This window comes from Corvus moneduloides, chromosome 1 (assembly GCF_009650955.1).
Source record: "Corvus moneduloides isolate bCorMon1 chromosome 1, bCorMon1.pri, whole genome shotgun sequence".
NCBI classification, from domain to species: Eukaryota; Metazoa; Chordata; class Aves; order Passeriformes; family Corvidae; genus Corvus; species Corvus moneduloides.
The window spans coordinates 151230356-151243672 of NC_045476.1; the positions used below are offsets into that span (position 1 = coordinate 151230356).

Here is a 13317-nt window from a genome sequence, read left to right on the forward strand (position 1 = left end):
GACACACACACACACACACGGGCACGGGGACACACACACACGCGGGCACGGGGACACACACACACACACACACGGGCACGGGGACACACACACACGGGCACGGGGACACACACACACACACACACACACACACGGGCACGGGGACACACACACACACGGGCACGGGGACACACACACACACACACACGGGCACGGGGACACACACACACACGGGCACGGGGACACACACACACACACACGGGCACGGGGACACACACACACACACACACGGGCACGGGGACACACACACACACACACGGGCACGGGGACACACACACACACACACACGGGCACGGGGACACACACACACACACACACGCGGGCACGGGGACACACACACACACACACACACACGGGCACGGGGACACACACACACGGGCACGGGGACACACACACACACACACACGGGCACGGGGACACACACACACACACACACACGGGCACGGGGACACACACACACACACACACGGGCACGGGGACACACACACACACGGGCACGGGGACACACACGGGCACGGGGGGACACACACGGACACGGGGACACACACACACACACGGGCACGGGGGGACACACACACACGGGCACGGGGGGACACACACGGGCACGGGGACACACACACACGCACGGGCACGGGGACACACACACACACACGCACACACACACACACACGGGCACGGGGGGACACATGGGCACGGGGGGACAGACACGGGCACGGGGAGACACACACACACACTGGCACGGGGGGACACACGGGCACGGGGACACACACACACACGGGCACGGGGACACACACACACACACGGGCACGGGGACACACACACACACACACACACGGGCACGGGGACACACACACACACGGGCACGGGGACACACACGGGCACGGGGACACGCACGGGCACGGGGACACACACACACACACACACGGGCACGGGGGGACACACACGGGCACGGGGACACACACACGGGCACGGGGACACACACGGGTACGGGGACACGCATGGGCACGGGGGGACACACACGCACGGGCACGGGCACAGGGACACACACACACACACGCACGGGCACGGGCACAGGGACACACACACACACACACGGGCACGGGGGGACACACGCGGGCACGGGGACACACACACACACACACAGGCACGGGGGGACACACGTGCACGGGGGGACACACACACACACACACACGGGCACGGGGGGACACACGTGCACGGGGGGACACATGGGCACGGAGACACACACACACACTGGCACGGGGGGACACACGGGCACGGGGACACACACACACACGGGCACGGGGACACACACACACACACGGGCACGGGGACACACACACACACACACACACGGGCACGGGGACACACACACACACGGGCACGGGGACACACACGGGCACGGGGACACGCACGGGCACGGGGACACACACACACACACACACGGGCACGGGGGGACACACACGGGCACGGGGACACACACACGGGCACGGGGACACACACGGGTACGGGGACACGCATGGGCACGGGGGGACACACACGCACGGGCACGGGCACAGGGACACACACACACACACGCACGGGCACGGGCACAGGGACACACACACACACACACGGGCACGGGGGGACACACGCGGGCACGGGGACACACACACACACACACAGGCACGGGGGGACACACGTGCACGGGGGGACACACACACACACACACACACGGGCACGGGGGGACACACGCGGGCACGGGGACACACACACACACACACAGGCACGGGGGGACACACGTGCACGGGGGGACACACACACACACACACACGGGCACGGGGGGACACACGTGCACGGGGGGACACATGGGCACGGAGACACACACACACACGGGCACGGGGGGACACATGGGCACGGGGGGACACACACACACACGGGCACGGGGGGACACACACACACACATACACGGGGGGACACACGTGGGCACGGGGACACACACACACACGGGCACGGGGGGACACACACACACACATACACGGGGGGACACACGTGGGCACGGGGACACACACAGGGGCACGGGGGGACACATACACACACACACGGGCACGGGGGGACACACACGGGCACGGGCACGGGCACGGGGGGACACACCAACAATTCACTTGCCCCAGGCACGAGAATTAAAAGCACTGTTCCTTAGCACTTGTGACTGCAAAAACATACTGTGGCATACACTGCCGCATCTGATAGAGACAAGTACACGCATCCACACACCCAAGGCACACTTCGGCCCCCACCCCATAAAGTAGCCTTTTACTGGGATTTCTTCTTTCCTGCTCAATAAAGACAAAAACCTCCAGCCATTAGAGGTAAGTCTGCACAGTATGAAAACTTAGGCAAAACATTTAACATGCTGCATGCCTGCTACTCCACTGAACCATCACAATTATACAAACCATGTCAACACTAGCTTTCTTTCAGGAAACAAATCAAGGGCTTGCACTAGGGACAGGTAAAGTACAAAATAATTCAGGTGTGATTAGCAGTTTTATTAAAGAATCTTGAATATCTGATACATCTTATTAGATGACAATTAAGCACAACTAATAACTAATGTTTTGTCCGTCAGTATATTCCAATATCAGTTCTGGCAATCTACAAAAAAATAAAAAAATACCAAAGATCAGATGAGATTATTCTGAGTACTTAAAAACTGACCATCCACCCTCTGTCATAATCATCTGAATTCCTTATATAAATTAAACCTTATTGAGCCTATGGACTATTTCACACACTCATTACACCCAAATGATACAGAAAAAACCCCCTCAAAATTCAATATCCTTTTTACATAGAGAACAAAGCGAAACTTCATAAATGCATGCACAAACCTGACAGGCTTTCACCAGCACTCAGTAATTGAAAAGTCAACATTTACGTAGTAAGGCTTTCTTCCTAAATTACTACAGGACTTATGAAAAACACGGATGAGGAACTCAGATAAATGGACTACAACTGGAACCAGAACCAAGGCTGTGATTTAGGAGCTTTTGGGTCATCTGTCCCTGTCTTTAGTGAAATAAAACTCAAATTTCATGCAACCTGATTTCTTCATTTCATAAACATTTAATTTTCTTAAGTAAAACACATGAGCTACAACATCCAAAGAGAATTACCCTATACAAACAAAAAAAAGAAGAAAAAAACAGTCAGCTAAAATTGCATCTGCCTATTCAGAACATAAGTTAGAGTCACTGCATGTTCAAGGTCTGTCATGCAACAATACAAGAGAAATACAAGATACACCTACAATGATAAAACCTTTGATTTAGGGTTTAGGATTTTCTGACTCCTGGTCAGAAAAACAGACAAAATGTAGCCTGGACAGGAGCCTTTACAGACAGGCGATGAACCAACACTGCTGGGGGGGCTGTGATTTAATGACGTCAGGACTTCTATAGCAATACTGGCAAAAGAAATCAACCCTCACAGAGTCCATTTGGACTCTATTGCAACAAGGCTCATGAAAGGTCTAGAAAACTGGTCTTACAGGAACAGCTGATGGAGCTGTGTTTGTTCAGACTCAAAAAGAGGATGCTCAGGAGGAACCTCATTGCTTTCTACAACCATCTGAAAGAAGGGTGCAGTGAGGCAGGGGCCACCCTGTTCTGCCATGCCTGCAGTGAGAGGACCAGAGGAAATGGCCTTAAACTGATACAGGAGAGATGCAGATTAGGTATTAGAAATTTTTTTTTCAGCGTTAGGGTAGCTGGGCACTGGAATACGCTGCCCAGGGAGGTGGCAGTCACCAACCCTGAAAGTGTTTAGGAGGCATCTGGATCTGGTCCCGGGTGATGTGGCTCAGGGGTTAGAGTGGTAGTACTGGGCAATGGTTGAACATGATGATCTTGTAGTTCTCTTCCAACCTTGACAACTCTGTGATTCTACCTGAAGCCCTCTGCTTCTGCAAGGACCACGTGTCACAGGTGAGCAAACGGGCAGCACTGCAGGTAAGGCTCAGCAGCACAAACTGCTGCTGCCCCGGCCAAGTCAATCCTGAATAAGCACTATTTATGAGCTACAATACCTTTGTCCACATGCAACTGTACCCATTTGAGGCTAAAAAAATGGTGGGTTTGTGGAAATGTTGCACTGTATTATTTCTAGTTGTTACTGAATGATTACACAACTAAATACAACCTGAAGCACAGAAATCTAAAGGTAATAGAATATTTAATCATCTAGCTACTTCTAACCTGAAAACCAAAATGAATGTTCTCAAGTAACAAAATAAAAATCATGTTGGAGGTAGGGTGAGAAGGCAGCATCAGCTTTCCTTCTGTAGCATTTCAGAGGGAATCTAATAAAAGAAGAAAAAGTTACAACCATACAGAACTTATTTTGATGTATAATTATAGAACTGTCTCGAGGTTTCGACTGGCATATTTACCACAGGACTTAATTTATTATCTTAGTTTTGTAACTAAGTTACTAAAATACATCAGACTGAAATAAATCTGTTTCAAAATAATGTCTCACAACATCTATAATGAGTGACAAGATGTAAACTTCATTTTTAACAGTTGGATTTCCAAGAAGGGAATATAAATTTCCTTTAAGTGGGGAGAAAAGCTACTCAGTGAAAATGACTGAAGAAAAAATCAATTAAGTGCAAAGGATTGAACTTAACATGTTGCTTAGAAACAAAGTTTACAGACATGAAAAACACATTTATTTCTCAGGAAGAACATATAGAAAATAAGGTTTTTAGTAAACCTTAACTGAAAGACAGCAAAACTATGCTCAGAGAAGGGCTTGGAAGTGCCCTGAAGTGAAAGCACTTCTCAAAAAATAATCCTTAACAAGACAAGCTGGAATACTGCATAATTTCACAGCAGTAACTAAGCCAAAAATCCTTACAGCAGAAATATGATTTTCCCTAAACAAGAGTTGAATCTGTGGGGTGAAGGATGTGGGGAAGGGAAGGCAGGGGCACAGGAATAGCAGCTGTATGTGTAAATCACTGAAAGTATCTTCATATAATTAAAGATCAGTGCTTTGAAAAATAAAGTCAATGCCTATGAAGATTTAAGTGCACCAGCAATAAGTAAACACAATTATCTGAAAAGTAAATGCCTTACCAAAAGCCCAAAGTGCAGCCCTAAAATACCAAACATTCACATTGAAGCATCTTTTGCTGAGGACTCAACAACAATTCTGCAATTTTCCTCCATTAGCTCACACATCATCAACTAAACTTCACCTACAGATTTCTAACAGAGAGCTGGGTTGAACCCTCTCACCCCCACTAAAAATCTCATGCTGCAGCAGGCCAACCCAAGTGTTTAAGACTTTCCTGACAGGAAATCTTACGAAAAAAATTACACTTTGTAAAAAGAATCATAGGAAGACATCATTGCAGGAGAAACTTTCTAAGATGAAAAACACCTGTGAATTCATAAATGGTGGATAGCCTCCTCAGATTTCCAATAAGAATTACTTCAAACTAAAAAACCTCTTGTGTTTTCTGTAGTTTTAGAAATAGTTCAATTCAAGCTGCATTAAAGAATGTTCTTGCATGAAAAGAAAAAGTTCAGATACGTTTTTAAATAAAAATTTAAGTTTTGAAGGAATTTGTAACAGCAAACAGTCGAAATTTGATATTATCTCAGGCGTTAGAAGCAAGAGACAAAATGACACCATAACAAAAGCATAACTAAGCATATCTGAAGAAATGGTTGTTACAAGCAAGTTTAAATACATCTTTATCAAACTGATTCTTAAATGTCATGCATACCTATTTCAAGCTCAATTTAAGGATATTTTCTTAGCGCCCTCAAAAATGTGTTTTATATTAGATTTGCACAGCTTAAAAGAGGAAAACATTCACTTAAATTTGTCTTGCCAATATTCCATCAGTTTGCTCAAATATCACCCTCCTGTACAAAAGTTCAATTCTCTTAACAACAATCATCTCAAGACCACTAAGGCCTACACTAAGGCAGAAGACAATGCAACATCATCCTGACAACAGAGCACAACGTTAAGTATTATTCTGTGTGACAGCAGTGCTGAAGTGCCAAGGCCCTTATATTTCCCCTCCGTATCTCTGGGCCTGAATTTGTGCAAATATATAAAAACAGAGAGGGTACTGAAGTAACACACAGGCCTTGGGGGGAAGGAGGTGCCTTGCTTTCTCTGGTTTTTAGTATCCTGAATTTGAACATTCTGGCACGTAACAAGAGATTTCTCTACCTGAATTATCTGCATCTAGAAGAAAAAAAAAATAGCTTGAAAATCTGGCAGGATGCTTGCATAGGGAAACACAGCTCCAGGGAAAACAAACAGGGGGTATTTATAAAACTATTGTTTTTCACATTGGCAAGACAGAAGACAACTCTGAGGAGCCTAAAAAGACACCAAAGGCTCAAGCTGGCAACCTCAACAGCCATTTTGTTCATGTTTTCATCTTTCCTAAGTTCTACCACATAGGTTAAAGGGCTGAACGGACCCCTAGCAAAGGGAATGCAGACTGAACATGAGCACTTTGCATTTCCTAAATGGTTCAGTCTCTTTAAGTGTATTTCACTGAGAAGAATACAGAGGCAGTATCTCTGTGATCCATGTAGTAGAGGCTAGGGAAGATGGAAGCCAACAGGAAATGTCTCCTGAATTGGCTTAAAGGGTTCAGCAAGCTCCCCTGACCTGGCTGCAGATTCCCCACCACTGCTGGAGGCAGAAGCATCAGCTTCACTGCCACAGGCTCACTTCCTACTAGGGTTAGAGTTTGCTCTGCTTTCTGTGCCCACAGCATGGGAACATGAAGCTGAAAAGCTAAGGGTGAGAGAAGCTTTGCCTTTGGACCTTACTTAAAGCCAGGATTATTGCCTACTTGCTGAAAAAGCGAAAAAGAAAGACTGGTACCAAAAATTGCTTTCTTGGAATGAAGTCTCTCCCAAACAGGAACAGTTGAACCCTGCATACCAGATCACAGGCTTACAGCTCAGCATAGGAGCCATCCTACGGTAAGCTGCATCCATCTCCGACACTGAGAAATTCATTTCAATACTTGCTCTCCTACCAGCTACATGGAAAAAATTCAGCCGTTTTCTACCAAAAAAAATGAAGCATGGGGTCTAATTAAAAATTTAGATTATTTCAATCCTTTGAAGAGCTCCAGAAGAGAACGAATCTTTAAAACATTTTTTAAGCTTTAACAAAATATAGTTCTGATTCAAGCACCATGTTAATGTAGGACAATTAAAATTCCTTTCTGTTTTGCATTTTTTTTTCTTTGAGCAAACTGTATAATCCCACAAAAGAAGCAATAAACAGCTACAAAACTTTACCAAGTTGCAAAGAATTCTTAAAATTATCTCTGCTATAAAAGCAGGATAAGATTCTTTGGTTATAAGATAAAATATTAATTTAATAATACCTGATCTCATTATAAGCAAGAAAAAGCAGTTTATACTTACAGATTAAGCAATCTTGCTCAAACTGAATTATCAAAATAGATAGAATCAACTGCAATTACTTTGACTACATTGCCTCTTTAGTTACTCTTGACGTTACACTGACTCTCTTTATGCCCTAATAAAGTTTTCCTGCTAGTATCATTAAATACGCATACACATACTTACAGTATCAAGATTAGAACTGTAAGCCTTTTAAGTTTGCTTTATAAATTTGATGTCATTCTGTGCCAAGCCAGTCATACTAACTTACAGTGTCAGTAACAAAACATCACTAGGACCAGCAAAAAACACTGAGACAGATAGAAACCACCCATGCTACTTTCTAGCTCACTTGGAAAAGCAAAATGATCACCCAGACTTCAAGTTAGCCAAAGCCTCTTAAAACTTACAAAGCTCTGTTCTCCAGGCTTTCAGTGAACACTTAACACGCACAAATAAATCCATCGAGGGGCAATCCATGTGCCAAGCTACATCCCAATGTGTGTGTATGTATGCATACACATACGCACGGCCATTTCCATAAAAAGCTTTAAAGTGATTATGAATTATAGACAGGAAACTAATTTAACTTCCTGCGTGGACAGTCTTATCCTAAAATAAATGTGTCCATATAATACAGTATTCATCCCCTATAACTTCCTTTATAAAGACAAGCTTTAAGTTGGATATTCAGGATGGCACTGTGATTAACACGCTGACACCTCAAGCCCCATTTAAAAAATCTGAGTACATACAAGCTTCTGCTCACTGTGAGGGGAAAAAAGTCTTTTCGAGCCCATACAAATTTTCTTTTTAGCCTAAGTTTTACAAAACTGTAACTGTTACCTTCATCAAAGTCTGCATCATCTTCTGTATGCTGAGGAAAAGGGAAGCAATTTGTGATTTCAAGTCTGTCATCCACCACAAGACCCAGCAGTACTCCTTGGACCACTTCATTCCCCTGTCCTTCTTCTTGGTAATGTTTAATGATCTTTAACACAACCTAGAACACAAAACAATAAAATCACAATATGCAATGCATTCTTTTTGTCCTCAAACTATCTGGAATTCTAAATTTGTTGCACAGATTAGAGCTGCAAACCAAGTGAGCTACTGCCTTAAGCACCAGAAATTTTAATACAGGTTGAGAAATAGCCAGCCATCCTAATACTGTAGGAGAAAAAAATAGACCATTAAACAAACCATCAAAATGCAGTTCTAAACCAATTTTCTGAAACACCATTCTAAAATGAAATATTGATCTTTTTTACTTTAGCTTGTTGCTGTAACTGTGAGTTTTTAACAGTATCTTGCAGACCCAATAAGCCCCCTCTTAAGGGAAACAGTGCGCAAGAAACTAACAAAACATCTTCAAAAACTATTCAGAAACAGGTAGAAATTTTTTAAAAGGTGGAGACCACACCAAATTTCAATTGCATTAATCTTCCAAAGAACATCTCATTGCTGTTTTACTTCAGATGATAGTTCAATTTATGTGTTGTGAATGCCATGTCATAGAATATTTAAGAAAAATCAATGATAAAACAAAGAAATAAAAAGATGCACGAACTACTCATTATATTTTTAACAATATAATTACCACTTCCTTCCTTAACTCTGAACTCTACAATGAAAAATTCTCATGAGATGATACTGTAAATTGGAACAGTATGAACAAAACCACTCAAGAATAGCCAGTCATTTGCTAGCAACACTTCATACTTAACATTTTATACTTAACTAGAACTACAATAAGGTAAGACATGAATCACAAACACAGACTTCAAAGAACTTATGCTTTGTCCAGCATAAGCGGGGTTTATTTTACTAAACCCTAATCCATCCATTCAAAATGCAACAGAAAATGTCTGATGATTATGTCTTCATTAAAGCAATACTACTTTAACGTCTGCTGGCAAACAGACTAGTTTAATAGATTTCAGCTCAACCACCCTTAGAACAGACCTTGTGTAAGTACTGGCATTTAGAGAGCATTCTACAGGGGAGGGAAAAAAAAAAAAGAAGTTAAGCTCAATACTTGTCAGGAACATATACTTGAGCCTTCTCTGTTGATTAGCAGATGTCACTTTTTGTAAAACACCATTAAAGTACTAACGTATTAAAGTACCTCAATACAGGTTAAATGGAAGAAAAAGGAGACTAGAACAGAAATTATTTACAAATACACTGACTTCTTGGGCTAAAATGGGAAAATGAACTTCATGCGCAGCCTACTTGGAGGCAGGGCAGAGAGGGTAAAACCGAAAAGAAATACCTATTTCCAATGAAGTTGGACTTAAGTATCAAAATGGACTAACATCCACTGATTCCTTGTTTATTTACAGTATCACTCACTTGTGCCTCCTCATGCATCTAGATATACTTGCATTGAAGCTTCTCAGTCATAGGTAGAATACAACATTGCACTCCCATACACATTCACATCTGTCACTCAAGTCCTTGGCAGCCACACCTTTTTATCCAATTTGTTAAAACAGGTCTACAGAGCAGAGACACAAAGACATACTTTGGTAATATACATCCCATTTAACTGGAAAACAGTAAGCAAATTAAGATCAGAGGGCAGTGAAGCAGTATTTAACAGTGATGGAAGCAGTACAGCAACCACCAGTTTGAGATCACCTGGATGTAGAAGATGAATGTACCACAGAATCAGCACATAAATAATACTCAACTTGAATTTAGTGTAAAGTTAAGGTTTATCATATATTTGCCATAAGCCCTGTCTTCCATAGTCACCTGCCAGATTACAGCACAGAGAGCTCTCTACTATACAACTATTCTCAGCATCTTTACAGTCTCGTAAGCTTCACTTTTTCCAGTATTTTTCTCATTTTCTCTTGAGCTCTCTACGCATACTGACTGCCCCTGTTAATGTGAATGCTGTTTGCCTGTTTGATTTCATTCCAGGAGCATTTGTGATACGATGCCAATTTGCTGCAGCGTTTCTGATGATAATTGCTCACAGAAAGCAGCCACAAATGAAACACGCATGAGCTGTCACAGAGTATCAATGATTTTTCAGCAAAAGAAAACTAGGAGTTCAAAGCTCTTACCCCAATACACAATGAAGCTATTACATAAGTCTGCAGTTTTCAACCTCCAGTCTGAAGACCAAAGCAGACATTACCCAGAGATAAAGACCCCAGGGATTTAGGCCTACCTGCAACCTTGTTTTCTAACAGAGTCTGAGAAAGGGAGCAGAGAAGGTCATGAACTCCATACTCTGCATTTCGTAACCATTAGGGCACTGCAGAAGTTTGTGTTTATGCCTGCACTGGAGAATACATTAGCTACCGAAATCACTTATTAAAAGATACATCCAATGACACAGGATCCTTGATTTTGTTCTTTGTTCTGGACAGTTTTATTTAGCACATAAGACACCAGCCTTTTGTACAGCAGACTCTTCAACTCAGATTGAAAAACCTGCCTCCAAAATACTACCATATGACCCAGCATGAAATGTGCTCTGAAACTTGTGTTTCAGTACTAAAAACAGACCTTCAGGTGTAAAGCAGAACTATTTCTCTACTAATAACATCAGCTACAACACTAAAAATGTCATTTCCATTTGCTTGCTAGTCTAGATACAGCAGGAAGAGCTATGCAAACACCAGTGCCATGACATTTCTGATTGAATGTACAAACCAGTGCTTCATACTGAATAATCCACATATAACCAAGAAAAATGAGCACTAAGTTGTATCTAGACGTTTCCTAAAAGAAAAATATTTTATGTTTGTGAATCATTGGAACATAATCAGAGTAGCTATACTGGTCTGAAAATAAATGTAAGAAGTGTTAATATAAACAATGTAAGTAACACAGCATATCGAAAAAGACCAATTTTTCCAAATAACACCTCAAAAAAAATCGCAAAGAAATCTAAATGAACACCAGTATAAATCTTTCAGTCAATGCTGATTCATTTTCCAAATACCACCTGTAATTCCCATCCAACTATTCAATAGCCTAATAGGAGATATTGCCCCTTTGTACAAGCTATGCTTGTTTTTAAATACCTGTAGACCTTTCGCTGCTATGCCATAGCTACACAAAATTAACAGTAACCAAACCAAACCGCATTTCAACTGCTACTGTTATTTAAGTAATGCAGCTGGCCAGCCAGGAAAGGTTATGTTCTTAAGGAGAAAATGTATCAAATAAAAAAAAAAAGCCCTCAGATTTCTAAACTCTAATACTCTGAACACAAGTCAACAATTATGCGCAGCATGATTTAGCAAATTTGCATGTAAGAAATATTCACGTACATAATGACTCTTTAGAAAAGGATATACAAGTAACTCCTAAATAAAACTCAAAGAGTCCCCCAACCTTATAAATTTAATGTTCAAAACACCGAATCACTTGGAGTAGCCATTTGTCAGATTTTAATGACCGCTAATCCTCAATTAAAAAAAAACAACCTTGCAGTTCTGCAGTGCTCCTAATCTCCAAATCTTCAAAGTACTGCTCAAACACTAAGAATGAAGTCATACTAAAAAAAATTTTAGAAAAAAATTAAAAGCCATTCTGAAACTATTAAGAACATCAAAGATACATATTTTAACTGCATACTGCCAGATTTTAACTTCAACTACATCCCGACAGTTGTTAATTTCTAAAGTTTGTACCTCATTATAGAAATACGTGTAACATGAACCCTTAGCTCAAGTATTGTGAGCCTTTGGGGGGTTCTGGGAACATCCTACTGTAGGGACATGAATACACCAAGATGCACATTTCTGCATTTATCTAAAGAGAAACAACAGCAAATCAAAGCACTGACGATTCACTTATGGCAGTGTTCCCTAGAGCTGAACATCACCATATTGAAACCAGATTTCCAGTACCTGTGCCGTGTCTTACACATGTGAAATCAAACAAGAGAGCTTCTGCTAGCCCACTGGATACATGATGTAGCACACTGATCTACAGTCTTAAATTAAGCATTTATATCTTTTTAAATGCTTAATGTTTTTTCCTGCCCAAGAAAGCTTTGTGGTCACAACCACTAGCATCAATTGCCAGCATCTGGGGAAGAGGATGGGGAGAGAATCAAGTAACTCTGTGTTATGTAGCTGGTTTTAGCACCAAAGTGGAAGGTGCCACGACTCTCTCATCCTCTCAGTACTTAACACTGCTGCAAAGGTGATCAATATTCAGCTTCGCAAAAGGGTCTTGAAAGCTATGACTGCTAAGAATGTGCGATGTATTTTGAATACATCCATATCACATATGGAGCCTTCACACAAATTCTTAAAACTCAAACCAAGAACTTTTATATTTGAGTGTTTCAGCATGAGCAATTTTACTTAAACTCCTAGCATAAACCAAATTCAGGAGAGAACTGATAATGCAGTTTCGTAAATGGATCAATCTCAACGTTGGTCATTACTAACAATGACTCAGGCAATTGTGTTTCACTCCAAGATGCCCAGAATCAACATCCACTTGATACACATAAAATGCACATATGCCACCTCTGGATAGAGTTGAACTGTTTAGCAACTAATATCCACATAAAGACATACCACATTTTACTCTAATTAAGTGGCCACGTCTCCTTCCCCAGGTCACCCTACACTAAAAGCAAATCTAAACTGGTGTCGTGTTGAAACAACCAATTAGCTGTGCAAAAATGAAATTCAATTAAACAGTTCTGAAATCCTCAAGTAACCACGCAATGGCTTTGTTTTTAAACAAAGACTTGGGAAAAAATACAAAAAACCTAGATACCGTGAAACATGAGCAATGCTAACATTTTAATAGTTCCAGATGAGGTTTGTACACACTACAGATAAGGGCTTATCCTACA

The 13317-nt window shown here is 42.3% G+C and overlaps 1 protein-coding gene across 1 annotated transcript in view; it reads right to left on the bottom strand.

The window, feature by feature from the left end:
- The window catches only part of EIF3H (eukaryotic translation initiation factor 3 subunit H), a 99059-nt gene that overhangs the window by 70150 nt on the left and 15592 nt on the right, over positions 1-13317 (bottom strand). Inside the window, exon 2 of the mRNA XM_032131910.1 lies at positions 8322-8478. Within this exon, the coding sequence (XP_031987801.1) occupies positions 8322-8478 (157 nt within the window). The remainder of the gene's footprint in view (positions 1-8321; positions 8479-13317) is intronic.